Consider the following 19,924-nt stretch of genomic DNA (forward strand, 5'->3'; position numbering starts at 1 on the left):
ATTCTCGCTCCCTTTTATGGCTTCCTTCGTGTTAGCGATTTGTTCCTAGCTGCTTGCTCTCAGGTTTTGGTAATATCTCTGCTATTCTACCTGCTCTTACAGGAACATCAGGTAGGGTTATATGGGAAATTAAGTTACAAGGGAGAAAAAAAACCACACTGTTCAAAAGGGGGAGTAAATAACAGAAAATTTCACCTCTTTTGGTTCTTGTCTCTTGGGAGAGGGAAGCAGTGCTAAAATAATGCTGGAGGTGGTCAGGCAAACAAAGTTAGGCTGTGCTTTAAAGGTGGGTTATAATCTGGATGGCTCTAGGCACTAGGCTAAGTCCAGTAAATTACAAGACATCCTGCTCCAAGGGGCTCTCTTGCTCATACTTTTTTCCTGGCTGTCCTTGATGTCTGATTATATCACATTCCTACAAAAAGGACCAGCTATTTAACATGGCTTAAAGCAAGAGTAAACACAAACCCTTTCTGTGAACTGCACACCTCTCGGGATTACACCCAAGTTTCCCAAGGCAAGCGTGTGAAAACAAAAACCAAACACACTGCTGTGACAACTCACAGTAGCCTGACACTCCTGTTAGTAGCAAGAAAGCCAACCCCAAGCCATTTCCAACACATAATACCGAGTACAGAGACAAAACACCTGTTGTGACAGATCTCTGCTGCCTCCTAAGGTTAGTCCTAAAGACTGAAGACTGCTGGGGAAAGCACCGAACGTCCCATCCCAGCACACTAGGAATAAGGAAAACAGAGTGGCGGCATTACAGTGGGTGAGGGAAGTAAATGAGCGGTAATGAGCCGTGCGTGAGCAGCAGCAGAGTCAATACACACTCCAAACACTACAGCAGGAGTGCCCCCGACAGCTCAGGCGCTCTCCTGGAACTCACGGATGTGGACTCGCTGTCAAGAAAAGCTCACTCTCTACTTGTCTGCTGTGGCAATTCATTCAGCCAGTACCTTTTGAGGTACCGGCTCTTTGGGCGTGGTCTGAGGTGCTACCTGTGGACTAATAAGCAGAGAAGCAGCGTGCTTGCTCTCTTGTGTGGTGGTTGGAGATTTGATCCAAGGGCAGAGGACCCCGGTGGCTCTCTACCTTATGGTTGTGAGTGTCCCCCAATAAATACTTGATATCCCTTAATTTCGGGTTCTCATGGATTCACCCACACTTACACTTGTCCTCCAGCTAAACTGAAGCTACAACAGCTTGCTCTTTGTGTAACTCAGGGAAGAGTAAATCATCTGGAAAAATCTCTTCCAGCTTTAGAACTGGAATTTCTATTTAAATTTAAATTACTCCATTTGGTCTCTCGTTAGAGACCTAGAGCGGTTATCTCTAGCCCCCCGTGAGGTAGGAGATGGCAAGGGGCGACTCAGCCTCGTCTGCAGTGCCAATGTAAGGACTTAACATTAGTACTGAATACTTCTAGGATCCCTTCTTCCATGAATGAGACACTAGTAAAAATCATTCTCTAGCTATTTTTATCCTTTATATATATGCTTTTCTTTGAGGTAACAGAGAATGAATGTTTATAAATTAATAAATCATGGTCAATCGTCATGCTTCAGAGCTAGACACCACGGTAAGAGATATTATATTAATTCAGTACATAACCCTTCATCAGTGACCAGGGGGATTATGTATGGAAGAGGGTACGTCAAAGTGCTCTACATAGGCAGCAGAAACATGGTAGTTAGACTTACAAACTCATTCCCAAATTAAAGACTAGACTCTCTGGAATGAAACCTAGACACAGGAATCCTGAGGAAAAGAACCCTAAATGACTGTGCCGGGTAGTTTATGTCCTTGACATAGGCCAAGGGTCACCAGAGAGGAGGGAGCCTCCACTGACAAAATGTGCAGGCCCGTAGGGCACTTTCTTAACTAGTGATTGATGCGGGAGGGTCCAGCCTATTATGGGTGGTGGCATCCCTGGGTTCTGTAGAATGCAGGGAAACCAGCCTTTCTCCAGGGCCTCAGCATCAGCTCCTACCTCCAGGTTCCTGTCCTGACTTCCTCTGATGACCAACAGGACATGAAAGCATGATCAAATAAACTCTCTTCTCCAAGGGGCTTTTGACTGTGTTGCTTCAATGCAGTAATAGTAGCCCAGCTGGGCCAATGACTTAGACATGTATTTTCCTGGTCAGTAAATACCCGAAGAGTGGTCAGGGAAGATACGAGAGGGCGTGAACTGACACACATTCTTTAGATCTGTTAGTGTTAAAGGGTGTATTTTGTGCTACAAACTTCATTTTCAGAGAAAAGGAGTCAAACAGTTTCACTGTACAGAGTTCTAGCATCCACACATCTCACAACGCTGTGTCCCAAGGCTTAGGTCCCACCACTGGTGAGTCCTGGGTTCGCACCCACCCTCTGTTTACTCCATCGTTAGCTCCGTCTGCCGTCTGTTAGTATGTCTCCCACAGCTCTCAAGTAATGGGTCTTATTAAGGTTTGTGCTAGTTCAGCAGAAACAGGTCAAGTTTGTTTCAATCACCAACAAATCTACGTATTGTCACCTTGGGAAATGTATTTGCTCACACACACACACACACTCACGATTCTTTCATGATTGTGTAGCAAGTGAAATTTTTTTGTAATGACTTGGTGTGATATAGTCTGGATACTAAATTCAGCTTTATTCTATTTTATTCCTTATTACACTTCATTGAATAAATAGTAAGCCTACTTAATACATGATTTTTTCCTACTGGCTTACATTTGTGTGTGTGTGTGTGTGTGTGTGTAGGTTGGGATCAAACCCAGGGCTTTGCACATGCTAGGCAAGTGCTATACCCCGAGCTGCATCTACAGCTCTTTTAAAATATAATAGCCAGTAATGGCTTTGTTTTCTTTTTCTTCTAACGCAGACATTAAAAATTGGTTTTAAACCGGGCAGTAGTGGCCATGCCTTTAATCCCAGCACTTGGGAGGCAGAGGCAGGCCACCTCTGTGAGTTCAAGGCCAGCCTGGTCTACGGATTGGGTTCCAGGACAGCTAGGGCTGTTACACAGAAAAACCCTGTCTCGAAAACCAAACCAAAACAAAAAACCCAAAACAACAACCACCAAGAAATTTGGGTTTACTAGAAGGAAGCAATCAACACTGTTGAGTATTCTATAGCTTGTTAAGCCAGAATGACACGTTTTCGGCCCACAGTACTATGGAGATGGAGTTAGACTGGGTATAGGAACAAATGTAATTCAGTTTATTCAGGGATTATCAATGACCCAAGGGGTTAGCAATGGAGCAGGAGCTGGACTTGACTCTTTGTTTCAAAGAAAGCTTACAATGGTGACACACCTGTGTCCATGCAGACCCAAGAGAGACCTGGAGTAACCAAAGACAGAAAGAAAAGAAGGAAGTTTACCTAGTTTTACCAGTAGGATCCACGTAAGTTGTTTTTTCAAATTTGACCCATTTTCCTTCCGAAATCAACTAAAACAAAATCAGATAGTTATAAGGTAGGAAATGTTCAAATCAAGTTGGTCTTTTTTTAAAAAATCAAAACATGTATTGTTTTAAATTTTCTCTATGTCCCTTCCCCCCAATAATCTGTGGGTAAGTTTCTAGCTTAAGTATTCAAAGCTGGTCCCCTAAGTGTGGGCTTTTTTTTGGTAGAACTAGGAGGGGATAGAATTGCTGTCTAGGGATGCAGCAGAGCAGGTGCGGCTCATCGCCAGTAGGCACTTGGTATCTGAAAAATAGAAATACCTGGGCTGGGGGGAAAAAGGGAAGCACGGGAGTACGGGTGTGTGTGGAGGAGATCTTCTGCGTGTTTCTCTAGTTCAGGCCCCGGGTTATTCGTGCTAAGCTGACCACACTGGTGTGTAGTTGTATGTAAAATTTTACTAAGCTGGATGGTGGTGGTGCAGGATGCAGAGGCAGGCGGATCTCTAGGAGTTTGAGGCCAGCCTGGTCTACAAAGTGAGTTTCAGGACAGACTCCAAAGCTACAGAAAAACCCTGTCTCAAAAAAAAAAATTACTAGGAAATAAATAAAAAACTAGATTTTCTTTCTGATACCCAAGTCCCCACCCAATCCAAGACAGGCATCAGGAATTGCTCTGCCCACACAGCAAGGAGTCTAGGAATGTAAGTCACCTAGGGCACAAGGCAGAGCCGAGGAGATTTTCACTGTGATAATAACCTTTTCTTACTAGCCCCATCCCACCTTCTCGCCAACACCAACCTAATCCTTATCAGATCTGTTCACAGACAACACAGAAAGATTCTAAATCAAAAAGAAATCCAGAAAAGTGTCAGGACCACAGGTCCAGGATGAATATGTAAAATTTCTCCACAACAACAATTGGTTTCTCAGAGAAAAAAGCCTTAAAAACTCTATTCAACATTAGTTCTACAGCTCAGTGGAATCTGAGCTACAATGAACAATTGAAGTTTTTTTTTTCCTTCCCGATATAGGGTTTCTCTGAGTAACAGCTATGGCTGTCCTGGAACTCTCTTTGTAGACCAGACTGGCCTTGGACCCAGAGATCCGCTGCCTCTGCCTCTCAAGTGCTGGGATTAAAGGCATGTGCCGCCACCACTACCTAAAAACAATTTAAGTTTTTATTATTTTAAACATTTATGCTGGGATGACAAACAGCAAGATGTAATTACTGAATATGAAATCTCAAAACCACATACTATGTGCAAAACCACATATTATTTATTTTTCTCTCCGGGGCAATTTTTAGAAAGAATTTCTCTATTAGAAGCCAAAATATACTTATTCTCAATTTCATTATACATATAATTAAGATGGATAAACCACTGTTCACAGACAATAGCAAAATGTGGCTTAGCCTTGAAACGGGAGTGAATAACATTTGCAAACTATCTTCAAGAATGAAAATCCCATGGTAATAAAAAAAAAATAGCCTGCACATTCATTTTAAACTTAGTGTTACGTGGGGAAGGGAAAGGATAGGAAAAAGCAAACTCTACCTCCTCTGAAATAATGTGCTGTTTGGCGTTCTGAGAAGAATCTGTTGATTCTTGGTTCTCCATTTCAACCTAGCTGGTCTCCACAATCCTCAGGTGGGAAGTTCCGCTGTAAGGGAGTGAGATTGGTCAGGCTCCCCCAAACATGAGTCTCTGGTCAAAGAATTGGAATAGATTAAAAAAAAATATATCTACTACTAAAGCATCTTCTCTCGTGACTCTCTGGGAGAACTGCCTCAGGAAGCATGCAGAGGTACCTTTACCAGTGAGGTGTTCTCATATTGCTTCTTCTGCATCCAGGTGATGACTGTAGACTGACCTTTCCTCTTTCTAGAATTCTCCTGTTCTCGTCGCCCCGCCTCTACTTCCTGCCTAGCTACTGACCAATCAGCGTTTTATTAAAATACAAATCTTTACAGGGTACCACACCATTGTCCCACAGCATCACTCTTAAGGGGCCCACCACTCAGCTTCCAAATAAATACACAGACACTTATTTTTACTTATGAATGCCTGGCCTTAGCTTGGCTTGTTTCTAGCCAGCTTTTCTTAAATTATCTTGTCTACCTTTTGCCTCTCTATTTCTGTCTATATTTCCTTTCCCTCTTATTTGGTGCTGGCTGTGTGGCTGGCCCCTGGCATCCTCCTTCCTCCTCTTGTTCTTTCCTTCTATTTATCCTCTCCACTTGGCAGTCACACCTAGCCCTCATCAGCCTTGCTACTGGCCACTCAGCTCTTCATTAGACCAATCAGGTGTCTTAGGTAGGCAAAGTAACACAACTTCAGAGTCAAACAAATGCAACATACCTTTGCATCATTAAACAAATATTCCACAGCATGAATGAATGTAATAAATCTTTAATCTTCCCCCAACAGTCTACTTCTATATACTTTTCCCCCATAAAGATTCATTTTTATTATGTCTGTATGTGCTGTGTGAGGTTTTTTTTTTGGTTTTTTGTTTTTGTTTTTCGAGACAGGGTTTCTCAGTAGTTATGGAGCCTGTCCTGGAGCTCGCTCAGTACACTAGACTGGCCTTGAACTCACAGAGATCCACCTGTCTCTGCCTACTGAGTGCTGGGATTAAAGGCATGTGATACCACTGGCTAGCCAGAGGACAACTTTTAGGAATAAGTTCTCTTCTTCCACCATGGTTTCTGGGAATCAAACAGTTCGTCAGGCCTGTGTAGGAAGACTTTTACTCAATGGGTCATCTCAGTAGCCTGAATGGCAAGTTCTTTCTTTCTTTGTTATATGCATGCACACACACACACACACACACACACACACACACACTATGTATCTTGTTATATATATGTGAATATTCATATAGATATGTTGGGGAATATTATTTTCAGGTGTGTGACTTTTGTTTACGCTGCATTTGTTTAACTCTGTCTGTCCTGAAACTCTCTCTGTAGACAAGGCTGGCCTCAAACTCAAAGATTTGCCTGCCTGTCTTCTCAGTGCTGGGATTAAAGGCATGCACCACCATGGCCTGGAAAATACATACATATACACGTATATATTTTTCGAGATAGGGTCTCATGTGGCCTAAGCTGGCCTTGCTGTAGCTGAGGATGACCCTAAACTCCTGGCAACCCTGAACCTACCTTTTATATGCTGGGATGAGAGACAAGCACCAGGTGCATTTGGTGAAGGGCATCGATCTAAGCCATTACCACAGGTAACCAATGTAGAATGTGGACAATTGGCTGAAGGGGGAAACCCTGTGAGTCTCAGCTTGTACACTCTCTACTCACATAAAAGAACGGTAGAATTTTTCTTTGTTTCTTGAGATGGGGTCTAATGTAGTTTAGGCTGGCTTTGAACTTGTTATGTAGCGGAGGCTGGACTTGAACACTGGATCCTCCTCTTTCTTAAGTGCTGGGATTAAAGACCTGTCCATTAAGTCTGACTAGAGGTCCTCCTGTCTTCTAGATAGCCATTCCTTCTTGTTGACAATGCACAGCAGCCAAGGAAATGTGCTGATGCAAGGAAACTTCCGAGTTCTACTTCTAAAGAAAAATAACTTTTAGACAACCCCGCAGTCCGTCTGAGTGGGCAAATTCAACTGCCTAGAATGGTATCAAGTGCCCCGGGCTTGCTACATCCAAAGTGTTGGGAAAACAGGTGTAAGCCACCACAACCAACCAATACCTGGCAGTGGTATTTAGAAGTGGAGTGACCACAACATTTAAGGAAAAGAATACAAGACTTTTACACGGTGGTTTAATACTGACAGTTGGTCAGAGGCCAAGAAAGCAGGGGACTGGACTTTTGATTTTGATTTTATAGGGGATTACAGTTAAAAGAGATTGTAGGAATCATAGAAGAGACATTGAACTTCAGACTTTTACATAAGTTTGGACTGTGAGGGACTATGTGAACTTTAAAGTTGGACTGAATACTTTTTTGCATTATGTTATTTTTATAAGCACTGGGGGCCACGGAGTGGAATTACTAGGAGGGGTGGCCTTGCTAGAGGAAGAGTGCCACTGTGGGGATGGGCTTTGAGGGCTCTTATATGCCCAGTGGTTCAGACCTCTTCCTGTTACCTAACAACTCAAGATGTAGGACACTCGGCTACTTCTCCAGCACCATGTCTGTCTGCACACCACCATGTTGTACTATGATGGTAATGGACTAAACTTCTGAAAATGTAAGCCACCCAATTAGTACTTTTCCTTTAAAAGAGTTACTGTGGCATGATGTCTCTTACACCAATTGAACCCTAAGACAGCGGCAGAAGCAATCTCATGCTGTGGAATAAACTTCATGTAAACTGTAAAGATGTGTCATTTTGGTTTAATAAAACGCTTAAGGGCCAATAGCTAGGCAGGATTCCAGGCAGAGAGGACACTGGGAAAAAGAAGGGCAGAGACACCAGGAGACACAGCAAGCAGGATAAGCAATATGGAGATGAGGAGATAAAGCCAAGAGGCAGAAAGAAATGGGTGAAATGGGTGAATTTAAGTTGTAACAGCTAGTCAGAAAAAAGCCTAAGCTAAGGCCGAGCTTTCATAATTAATATAAATCTCTCTGTTGGTTTTTGTGAGCTGGCGGCCCAAAGAAAAGCCCAACTACAATCCCACAGTCTCAGCTCAGCACAAAGAACTGCAGGCAACTAAGGAAGGCTAAGAGTGAGAGAAACAATCTTCCCCAGGGAAGACGCACCAATGAGTTGCTCTATACCAAATGGTCAGTCCTGAAGACATACACACAGGTTAACATTCCACAGACTAAGCAGTTCATATTTAGGAACATAACATGTAATAATAATTAATAACAAAAGAAGCCGTGGGTTTGAAAAAGGATCTAAAAGGGCATATGGTAGTACTAGGAGGGAGGAAAGGGAAGGGAGAAATATTGTAATTTATTATAATCTCAGAAGACTTTTTAAAAATTATAAAAAAGAGACAGGTGAGAGTTAAGATGCAAAACTGAAACCAGAAACTAAAGTCAGATCCTGGAGTTAGTACCCTGCTCATGGCTACCATTCCTTGAATTGCTGCAATTTGTTCAAAACGGAAAGTGAAACAAATCCTTACAAGAGGGAACAAGTCACTGCCTTCTCTCTGATAAAATCTGAGGAATGTTGTCGACATTGCTCAATACTCATCCTGTCTAAGAAGTAGGACTTTGCCGTTTGGGAGGCTGACACAGGAGAATGGCCTGAGGCCACCACTTTGAAACTAGCTTGGATAAGATGGTGAGTTACGAGTTCAAAAAAGAAAAAAAGGAAAACAAAACGTAGACGTTCAAAGCCTGAGTGAAACCCTGGCTGACAAGCAGGCGGTTGCGACCGTTACATAAGGAGAGCAATCAACAAGGCGATTTGAGAGAGCAGGGGAAATGTGGTTGTGTGGGGCACACACAAGCTTGTGTGAACACAGACAGGTGTGCTTTGAGAGAGCAGGGGAAATGTGGTTGTGTGGGGCACACACAAGCTTGTGTGAACACAGACAGGTGTGCTTTGAGAGAGCAGGGGAAATGTGGTTGTGTGGGGCACACACAAGCTTGTGTGAACACAGACAGGTGTGCTTTAAGAGAGCAGGGGAAATGTGGTTGTGTGGGGCACACACAAGCTTGTGTGAACACAGACAGGTGTGCTTTGAGAGAGCAGGGGAAATGTGGTTGTGTGGGGCACACACAAGCTTGTGTGAACACAGACAGGTGTGCTTTGAGAGAGCAGGGGAAATGTGGTTGTGTGGGGCACACACAAGCTTGTGTGAACACAGACAGGTGTGCTTTGAGAGAGCAGGGGAAATGTGGTTGTGTGGGGCACACACAAGCTTGTGTGAACACAGACAGGTGTGCTTTGAGAGAGCAGGGGAAATGTGGTTGTGTGGGGCACACACAAGCTTGTGTGAACACAGACAGGTGTGCTTTAAGAGAGCAGGGGAAATGTGGTTGTGTGGGGCACACACAAGCTTGTGTGAACACAGACAGGTGTGCTTTGAGAGAGCAGGGGAAATGTGGTTGTGTGGGGCACACACAAGCTTGTGTGAACACAGACAGGTGTGCTCGTGCACAAGTGTGTGGAGGCCTGAAGTCAGCCTTCAGTGTTTGCTCCCAGGAACTACCCACCTTATTTTTCTGGCGCGTAGCAATTAGCTTAGGCTGACTGTCCATCCTATCCCAGAAGCCTTCTGTCTTTGCCTCCCCAGCACTGAGATTACAAACTGAACCATCAACCCTGGCTTTTTCAAGGGTGCCATACTTAGGCATCTTGAATGATTTCTGACGTTCTAAGTAAGCTATCTCCTAGCCTTAATAAAATGAATTAAAACTTTAAAAAGTTTGAAGAAATAATTTAGTATTATTGGCTTTTTTTTTCCTCTACGCAACAGCTCTGGCTATCTCAGAACTTGCTTTGTAGACCAGCCTGCCTCTGCCTCCAGAGTGCTGACTAAAAGCACATATTAATACTCATAGACAATCATCATCCTCAGTCCTATCCAAAGAAGCCACTTTCCAGGGAGTTGAGATGAAGTTAGACTGTTACAACTGCATTTGTGTTAAGAGTAAATAATGGTTGAGTGTTGAACCCCACACAGGACATTTATAGCATCCCTGCCAAAGCTCAGAAGAACAGTATGGAGGAAAGAAAAAGCTGGCAGACAGGAAAAAGGGCTGCAAAATGCCATCTTATGAACAGCAACTACAATCAAAACTTCCCCAAACTACTGACTACTGACAATGATTCCGCTCAACAGTCAGATAAGGATGGAGGGGGACTCAGGGGCCCCAACCCTCACTGTTTCCTAAGTAAAAATTCAGGGGACAGAGGGAGTCACTGCCGTCAGTTAGGTAGCCACTGGTGACTCCCCACCAGCCTACAGTGGACAGTCCTAATCCAATGGCCACATAGATGGCTCTGCCTAAACCGAATCAAGTCATGAATCTGAAGATTCATAGGTGTGTGTGGTGGGGAGAGAGGGTTACGTGGATGAGAAGCAGATAAGACAGGGTTGGAAGAAGCAGTACACACATGTCAAAGAATTAATTTAAAAAAATAGAAATTTCATTTAATAAAGAGACAAGAATGAAATAACCAGTATAATGTTAAATAATTTTAGTCATACCAAAAAAAAAAAAAAAAAAGGCCAGGCGGTGGTGGCGCACGCCTTTAATCCCAACACTCAGGAGGCAGAGGCAGGCGGATCTTTGTGAGTTCCAGGCCAGCCTGGTCTACAAGAGCTAGTTCCAGGACAGGCTCCAAAGCTACAGAGAAACACTGTCTCGTAAAACAAAACAAAACAAAAAAATTTAGCCATTATCATAACTTTAAAAGTTTATTTTAAAAACCAGGATATATACACTCTTTTGTACTGTACAGGGTAAAAGTTTATTGCCCACATCAAATGGATTTCAGTGCCCTTCCCTTCACTGAAAATTATTCTCTGACTAGTCAAGAGATCTTGCACTCACACTGGTAGGGGTGGAACAGCACTCAGGTCCACAGTGTGTCCTTTCTCCCGGTAGGGATGGGCAATGGGTGATGAAGGGAGGAGCTGACATTTACTGAGATTCTACTACTCGGTGACTAAAATTTTTTTTCACCTTGGAACCACTCAGTAAATCCCCTTGTCCCTAATGGTACTGACATTTTAAAAAAATTAAAAAATCCAGAGGGCTGTTAGGACACCTCAACCGGAGCTTGCTATGGAAGCCTGAGTACTCAAGTGAGACCCCAGGAGCCAACAGTGGAAAGGGAGAAGTGACTCCCCAAAGCTGAAAAGTGGTCCTTTGATCTCCACAAGCCTGCTGGACTACCCACCTGCACTGGTACACAGTACATATGATTATTTCTACCCTGTAAAAATTGAAAATAAAAACAAACGTGGTAGTTAAACACTTGCACATCTTCTATTTGTGGTGTCAGTTCATTGAATTCTGGCTAAGTCTGTCTGTAGCAGAACCTACTTCAGTATTAAAAACAGTTATTGAAAACATAGAATACAGGTTGGGTGTGGTTGTGCACGCCTTTAATCCCAGCACTCATGAGGCAGTGGTAGGTGGATCTCTGTGAGTTCGAGACCACACTGGTCTACTAAGCAAGTTTGTTCTTTCTTTCTCCCCACCATTCCCAAGACAGGGTTTCTCTGTGTAGCTTTGGAGCCTGTCCTGGCACTAGCTCTTGTAGACCAGGCTGACCTCAAGCACACAGAGATCCGCCTGCCTCTGCCTCCCGAGCGCTGGGATTAAAGACGTGTGCCACCACCGCCCGGTTACAAAGCAAGTTCTAGGACAACCAAGGCTACCAGAGAAACCCTGTCTCGAAAAACCACGACAAACAATCAAGCCACAGAATACACAAGACTCTGTTCCAGTTTCCTTCTCTGTCCTGTCATCTTCCTGATGCTTACAATTTACCTGATTCTCTCCAAATAACTGTCTCAGTCTCTGTGCCCAAGTGTTTGCTGGGCTGTTAAAGTATCGCTTTACCCAAATGAATAACGTTCCTGGGTCTGCTTTCTCCCATAGATCAACTAACCTCAACAAAAAATACTTTACGCAAATGCATTCCAACCAGTGCTAATATTTCCTCTTACTGTAACTTTGTTTCCAGGTCAATTAAAAAAAAGTATTAGTGGCCTCTCACTTATGCTCTGTCTCTTAGCTGTGCAAGCACCATCCCCCAGAAAAAGGAAAAGGAAGCTATGGATTATTGATGCTTTCCCTCAGAGGAGCAGCCAGACCTGGTGGTGCATCCCTTTGATCCCAGCACGAGGGAGATAGAGACAGGTTGATCTCCATCCAGGTTAGCTTGGTCTACAGTGTTCCTCAACCTCCCTAATGCTGTATCTCTTTAATACAGACAGTTCCTCATGCTGTGGTGACCTCCAACCATAAAATGATTCTGTTGCTACTTCATAACTGCAATCTTGCTACTATTATGAATCATAATACAAAAGTAAGATATACGGGATATCTGACATATCTGACGTGCATCCCCTGAAGGGTTGCGACCCACAGGCTGAGAACCATTGTCATAGCCCATTCCAGGACAGCCAGGATTATAGATACTTTGTCTCAAAGCGACAAAACAGACAACAACAACAAAAAGCCACGGATTTCACAGGTACCTGAATTGGAATCGTTGCCATTCACAACCCACCAACGTCCACTGCACCACTATAACCCATTTATCTTGGCTTTGAAAATGTGTTCTTTAAACAATACTTCCAACCACTTCACCTGTAACTTTTAAACAAGTTATAGTTCTGTTATGTGTGTATTCTAACTCAAAATACAAAGTATTCCATTGGTTAATTCTAACAAATACCTTTCTAAAGAAGTCAACAGTGGCTGGGGTTCTATCTTTCTAAGTTAAACTGCTTAGACAGGCTACGGGAAATATGCGGTTTTTTTTTTTTTTTGGTGAGGGTGGATATCGAAACTGGAGTTTTTTCCTTCTTTTAAAGAAACAAAACTGAACTTTGTAAGGAGACAGATGGAAAAAGGAGTAGGGAGAAAAACCACAAGCTCACGTAAAAACTCTTTCAACCTTATGATTTCACCATTGCAGCGACACTGATAAAATCTGTGCTTTTCCACACTGGTGACTTTTTCAAGACTAAACTAAATGAACTTTAAGCTTTCAAAGCACAACTTTCCTCTTTCCCTTACTTCCCCAGACGAACATCGCCTCTTTCATCTCCAGGACCGAAAAATACGTGCCTCCTCCCCAGGATCGTGCATGCGGGATTTCTTCCCTGTGTCTCCTGAAATTCACTTTCGCTAATGAGAAGGGACCATTCTTGTAGATGCCTCGACTAGTGTGTTCAAATGTTTATTGTGCTGTTCCCTGGTTCCTCTCGTAGCCCAGGCTGGTTTGCCTGGATCTCGGGTTCTCGCGCTCAGGCGCGGGCTGGGAAATACGCGCGCGCCTAGCTGCGACCTAAGTACCAACAGCAGTGCTCGCGCCCTCCTGTCCCTTCCCCTCTCCGAGGACACTTAGTACCGAGATTGGCGCGCGCCTACTTACCTACCCTAAGCTGTGAGATGTGGAAGGGATGGAGGAGGAAAGGAAAAACAATCAGACAGAAGCTGCAATCTCCGTAGAAGCGGGCGCCACTACTAGAGACACCGGCGCCTCTCGTGGTGCAAGGAGGATTGTGCACACGTCCTCCTCCCAGCACCCGTAGAAACTCTGCTAGCTTCAGAAGATTACCTTCCGGGTCGAGGTGTCTACAGACGATAGAGGAGTTGTAAGCTTTCTAAAAGTCTATACTTTTCATGATGCTTCTCTCCCGGACTCAAAGTCTTTTTGTGTCTCGCGAGTCTGTGCGGGCATGCTAAACGTACCCTCCACCATTACTTTAGCTTCTAGCGCCTCCTGACTTTTAACGGACCGGAAGAGTCCTTCCATCAAAATAGCTTGGTAGGCACTTCCGGAAGTGACAGGCCGGGTTCCGGGAGAGTGCTGGCGGGAGAGGAGAAAGGCAGCGGTGGACGCGGCAGGTGGAGGATGAAGAAGGAGCATGTTAGTCACTGTCAGTTCTCCGCCTGGTACCCCCTCTTCCGAAGCCTTACCATCAAGAGGTAAGATGCCCAGAGGCGAGCTGCGATGTTTGGGCAAATCCCTTCTCCTCCAGAAAACTAAACAAAAAGGCAGGCCTTCTAACGACTCAGTGGGAGCGAAGGTGTAGAGCTGTCGACTCCCTGAGGTTTGAGGTGACAGGATTAACAAAGTAGATCAGACGTTTGCCGTGTTTCCTGACGTGAGTCAAGGCGCGTGTCGAGAGAGCTAGGAAAGCGGTGAGGGTCATAGGCAAATTAAATCGAGATAGATACTTTTGGAATTCCCAGAAGTGCCAGGCGATAAACAAAACCAAACCAAATTGGGTAGTGCGCTTTGCTGATGACTAACCCGTCTGGTGACAGTTGAAGTTCCGTCAATGTAAAATGAGGGCAGTGTTACTGACCCGACCTGCAAGTCTGTTGGGAAGCTCCAGTGCGGTCGTGTATAGGAAACCTTAGGTGGTTACGTTGCTACTGATGGTCCAGTGTTCCGAGAAGCAGCAATCCAGCTGGAAAAAGAGTGGAGTCATACTTGTTCTCTAGTTCCCTGGCCTAGAACAAGGAGTCTATGCAGGTTTGCAGAATGCCTCTGGTGAATCCGTTCTCTTATCATTCAAATGCAAGGCAGCTAAGAGACCATCTCCAGCATTCAAAAGCAATCGTAAAATCTGAAAGATGCAGATAAGGCTTTCATTCACTAACAGGGATAGGTAATATGTGTGTGTGTGTGTGTGTGTGTGTGTGTGTGTGTGTGTGTGTGTGTGTGTAACACACACATACACTTTGGTATGACACATGTGAACTTGTCAGTCATTTTTGTGCTGAAAATCCCTTTTCGTTCCTTTTGTCTGTCGTTTTGAGAGAGTCTGGCTATTGAACTGGTGCCCTTCCTACCTCAGTCTCCCAAGTGCTGGGGTTACAGACAGGCACCACCATTCCCAGTTCTGCACTGAAGATTCTTCAAAACTGCCCTTTGGTTTCTATGTAACTGCCCTTTGTAACCTCTGTCATAGTGCTCCTTTGTCTTAAGCAGAATAAACATATGGTAATTAAGAATTAGACTCTAGCATCAAAACCGTCTCTCTGCCTTTGAATTCTGGTTCTAGCAGCATCTTCAGCAGATTTCTTAATCTCCCTAGCCCTCCTTTGGAAAACACAGAAAGTGGTAGGTTTGTTATGAATGTCACATACTTAAAGTGCTGATACTCCTTCTAGTACATAATAAACACACACAAAACATTGCTTGTTTCCTTTTGAATTGAATAAGCTCCCATTGAGCAAATTATTTTAATTCACTTAAAATGTATGCCATGTATGTGAAGACGTCAGTGGAAATAAGCTGGTGAGTGGGATTGTCTGGCGTCTCTAGACAGTCTATGCCTAAGCCGTGCTGCCTGAAACCACCTTTGAAATGTTCGTTTAGTTAGTGTGTGTGTCTGTCTCTGTGTGTGTATGTGTGCGCACGTGCGCATGTTGGGCATGTGGAGGTTCCAGGACAGCTTGCAGGAGTCTGTTTCCACCTTCCACCATGTGAGTCCTAGGGCTTGAACCTCAAGTCATCAGTCTTGATGGCAGGTGCCTTATCCACTAAGCTGTCGTTTAGCAGCCTAAAAGCATTTATTTTGCTTTAAACCCTTTCCTTGGTCTGTTTAACCCCGCGGTGATATCACTAGCACCTAACAGGACAGCCCTTCCACAATCCAGACAGATCAGGTGACGGCATATGGCAGACATTGTCTGCTTCAGAGCTGAAAATACACATCCTGCCTATTGGCTTAGCATTAGTATTTAGTGTTTATTAGTTTTGATTCAGAGAAGATTATGCAAATTCCTTTTTAAAAATAGTTTTTATTTATTCTTTGAGAATTTCCTACATGTACACAGGTATTTTGATCCTAGTCTTGCCATTTCCCCCTTGCCCATCTTCTGGTCTAAGAAACAGTGCATCTCCCAACTTCCTACCCTGCTTTTTTTTCCCTACTATCTTTCTCAGTTTAGTTAGTGATGCCTGTATGTGCACAGAGTAAGGCCATCTACTGGAGTTTGGGCAATCTTCCAGTATCCACATCACCTAAGAAAAATGACTTTTTCCCACAGTAACCATCAGTTGTCAATAGCTCTCAGCTGGGAGTGAGGCCTGCTGGGATTTTGTCTATCTTGCTCTTTTGCTGGTTACCACGGCTACTGGGAGTTCATGAGCGTGGTGCCACATACTGTGCAGAAAACAGCATGTCATCGTGCTCCTTCCAGCCTCGCTTACAGATTCCTACCAGCTCTTCAGCAGTGTCCCCCGAGCCTCGGGAGTGAGGGTGATATAGATGTTCCCATTAGAGATGGCTGTTCTACGCTCGTTCTCAGCGCTCTGGCCAGTTGTGATTTCTGTTCATTTCTCAGGATTTGGGTGGTATTTTGTTTTCTTATTTCATTGTAAGAACTACTGTGGTGATTATATGAACTGCAGTGACTATTCATATTATATTAGCTCCTGGTTTTTGCTCTGTTCCATGTTAAAATGATCTAAATATGTTTTTATTTTCACAAATGGTTATAAAATGACTTGTGTGGGATCTTTTCTCTCTGTTGTGGAATAATCTTTTTGTACAAAGATATGTCTTTGCCTAGACACCTTCCAATTGGTTTAACAAAGAGCTAAATGGCCAATAACTAGGCAGGAAGAGGTTCGGCAGGACTTCTGGACAGAGAGAGCTTGGGGAAAAAGAAAGGAGGAGTCACCCGTCAGAAGCCCAGGGAACAAGACTTGCAGGAGGAGAGTTAAAAGCCATGAGCTATGTGGCAGCACTAGATGAGTAGAAATGGGTTCATTTAAGTTATGAGAACTAGTTAGAACCAAGCCTAAACCTGGTGGTGGTGGCGCACACCTCTAATCCCAGCGCTTGGGACGCAGAGACAGGCGGATCTCTGTGAGTTTTAGGCCAACCTGGTCAGCAGAGTTAGTTCTAGGACATCGAAGGCTACACAAAGAAACCCTGTCTCAAAAAACAAAAACATAAATGAAGAAAGAAAGAAAAGAATATAAAAAGAAACAAGCCTAAGCTGTAGGCCAAGCTTTCATACTTAATAAGTTTCCATATGGGTTTTTTATGAGCTGGCAGTCCCCCAGAAAATCTGTCTGCATCTCCACTGTGACTAGTCCTTTTAAATGATATGTTTTATTTTTTCCAGTGTCATTCTCCCACTTCCTCAGAATGTGAAAGACTATCTACTCGATGACGGGACTCTGGTGGTTTCAGGAAGGTAAGGCATATCAGAAAACAATCCTTTATAATTATAAAGAGTCAGTGTACTGATTAAATCAACGGTTTTGCATGGGTGAGTAGATTAGCCTAGGCACACCATCCTCTTCATTCAGGAAGCAAAAGCAGATGGATCTCTGTGAACTCAAGGTCAGTCTGGTCTACACACCAATTTCCAGTCCAACTTACCACATAGTAAAGCCTTTCTCAAAATAAATAAAGAAACAAGGAAGCAAGTCCTTGAGATTTATGTTTAGGTCCTCGGGGTTGTGCAGCAAGAGCGTTTACTTCTGAGCTACCTCTTCAGCCCCCTTGTTTGTTTGTTTTGAGACGTTTTGTCCTATTCCCACACTAGCCAGCAGTTTGTTGTGTGTGCAGGTTAGCCTCATTCTTGCCTGCTGGATTGTTAGTGTAGCTTTCTGGATTTTATTTCTGGCTTCTTGGCATCATTACTTCTCCCCTTTTTTCTTGTTTTTAAAATTATTAATTATTTATTTATTCCTATTTTATATCCATTGTTGTTTTTTCTGCATGTATGTCAGTGTGAGCTTGTCAGATTCCCTGGAACTGGAATTACAGACAGTTGTGAACTGTCTGGGACTTGAACCCAGGTCCTCTGGAAGAGCTGTCAGTATTCTTAACTGCTGAGCCATCTCTCCAGCCCCCTCTTTCTTTCTTTTTTTGTTTTTGTTTGTTTTTTTAGAGAGGATTTCTCTGTGTAGCTCTGGCTGTCTTGGTGTTTGCTCTGTAGACCAGGCTGGCCTCAAGCTCAGAGATTTGCCTGCCTATTCCTCCTGAGTGCTGAGATTGCAGGTGTGATACACCACTCCCTGGCCATTGATAACCCTTTAATAATGTGAAAATTGTTAAAGTAGAGCCTCATTAGTGTGGTATAATTAAAGAATAAGGAAATGATTGAAAAAAGAGAAAGGGTTGCAAGCTCAGTATTAGGGTTCTGCCTAAGATGGTTAGTGAGTTGTTTACTCCTTGTATGTGGGAGTCCCTGAAGATGCTAGAGCCTGCAGAGAAATGATCCACTCAAGGCAAGAAGGAAATCTAGTTTAACATGACTCAGTAGCCAGGGCTGTTTCAAACTTCTAGAGTCTGACACCAGTTTATTTTAGACATTTAAGTACAGTACAGTTTTGGAAAAAAGTTTTCTGGTAACAATTATCTCAGTTCCACTTGCACAGTAAAGTTTAAGGTGCGACTACATAGAAACTCTTTTACAAAGTACATGTGTCCTCTACAGTAAAGATGGGTTCAGCTGAGTGGTGGCGGCACACGCCTTTAGTCCCAGCACTCGGGAGGCAAAGGCAGGCAGATCTCTGGGAGTTTGAGGCCAGTCTGGTTTATAGCACTAGTTCCAGGACAGCCAGGGCTGTTACACAGAGAAACCGTGTCTCGAAAAACAAACTGAGGGAGGGAGGGAAAGAGGGAAAGAGGAAGGGAGAAAGAGAGAGGGAGGGGGGGGAGGGAGGGAAGGGGGAAGGAGGGAGGGAGAGAGAAGAAGACGACGACGACGACGACTGGGGAGTCAAGAGGGAACCGGTTCAGAGATGGACTCATGCTTTGTGCTGTCCTGTAACAGAGCCCTTTACCTCTGAGTCGGGACTTCATGGTCTCTGCTGGTGTCCAACCAGCTGTGCACTTGTCCAGTAACTTGTTGACTTGTACATATGGTAAAATGGGATCTTCCTTCATTCTTGGCCCTGGGCAAGTCTTCTGTCAGTTACTGTGTCACTTGGTCTCCTTTCCCGTGTAGAACTCCTCATCCTTAGTAGGCTAGCCCTGGCTTCTTTACCAAGCAGTGAAAGCTTTCCAAAAGGAAGTAAGGAAAAGCTGTAAGGACTTCCGGTGGCCTGGTTCAGAATCAGGTGCTGTTGCTTTGGATAAATTATGTGGGTCAGAATGAGTCTTGAAGCTAGTCTAACTTAGGGGGATAGGGAAATACTGGAATGTGATGAGTGGGAAGGCAGAATAAACCTGCAAAGAAATAATTTAATTTAATTTTCTTCCTTTGTAGTCCAGTGCAGATCCAGAGTAATCCTGACATCATCGTGTATGCTCAGTTTTCCTTGTACAAATAAAAAGTCCTGGTTTGCCCCCCATGCTGTTCATTAGCTGTATGGGTAGCTCTTCCCATTTCCCTTCTGTGTCTGCCCTCATCTAGTCGGATCTTCCCTGTCTTTGCTGCCACTTTCTCAAATATTTGGGTCAGAGTTGTACATTATTCTTAACGTATTAGCTGAGATGGAGATTGGTGCAGAAGAACATTTTCATTCTGCCTTCTCTTACCAGCAGTATGTTCCCATTAATTTCATGTTTTGTTTGTCTGTGTGTCTGTATATCAATTTATCTATATCTATCTATCTATCTATCTATCTATCTATCTATCTATCTATCTATCTATCTATCTATCTATCTATCTATGCATCTATAGCTTTTTGAGACTGGGTTTCTCTGTGTGTAGCTTTGGCTACTCTGGAACTCCCTCTGTAGACCAGGTTGGTCTCTAACTCAGAAATCCACCTGCCTCTGCTTCCTGAGTGCTGGGATTAAAGGTATGTACTACCACCGCCTGACATTTATTTATTTAAATTCCATATTAATTTTAAATTCCATATTTTATTTATGTTTCAAAAAGTGAACATTTCTTTCTTTCTTTTTTTTTGTTTTTTTGGTTTTT

The 19,924-nt window shown here is 43.6% G+C and overlaps 2 protein-coding genes across 13 annotated transcripts in view; one reads left to right on the forward strand and one right to left on the reverse strand.

Annotated features, from left to right (window-relative positions):
- Nudt5 (nudix hydrolase 5) overlaps window positions 1-13,740 on the reverse strand; it is a 22,933-nt gene extending 9,193 nt beyond the window's left edge. For 3 of the 12 annotated variants that reach the window (XM_075970432.1, XM_075970426.1, XM_075970436.1), the window contains exons 1-3: window positions 13,446-13,582; window positions 4,955-5,104; window positions 3,376-3,443 (exon numbers count right to left, since the gene is read on the reverse strand). In XM_075970432.1, the coding sequence (XP_075826547.1) occupies window positions 3,376-3,443; window positions 4,955-5,017 (131 nt within the window). In that variant the 5' untranslated portion in view covers window positions 5,018-5,104; window positions 13,446-13,582. Of the gene's footprint in view, window positions 1-3,371; window positions 3,444-4,954; window positions 5,105-13,445; window positions 13,583-13,631 lie in introns of those variants that run through there. The other 9 variants (XM_075970433.1, XM_075970427.1, XM_075970437.1 and 6 more) reach the window with 5 other exon arrangements.
- The window catches only part of Cdc123 (cell division cycle 123), a 44,195-nt gene continuing 37,967 nt past the window's right edge, over window positions 13,697-19,924 (forward strand). The window contains exons 1-2 of the mRNA XM_075970425.1: window positions 13,697-14,002; window positions 17,165-17,236. Of these exons, the coding sequence (XP_075826540.1) occupies window positions 13,929-14,002; window positions 17,165-17,236 (146 nt within the window). The 5' untranslated portion in view covers window positions 13,697-13,928. The remainder of the gene's footprint in view (window positions 14,003-17,164; window positions 17,237-19,924) is intronic.

This window comes from Microtus pennsylvanicus, chromosome 4 (genome assembly GCF_037038515.1).
Source record: "Microtus pennsylvanicus isolate mMicPen1 chromosome 4, mMicPen1.hap1, whole genome shotgun sequence".
NCBI classification, from domain to species: domain Eukaryota; kingdom Metazoa; phylum Chordata; class Mammalia; order Rodentia; family Cricetidae; genus Microtus; species Microtus pennsylvanicus.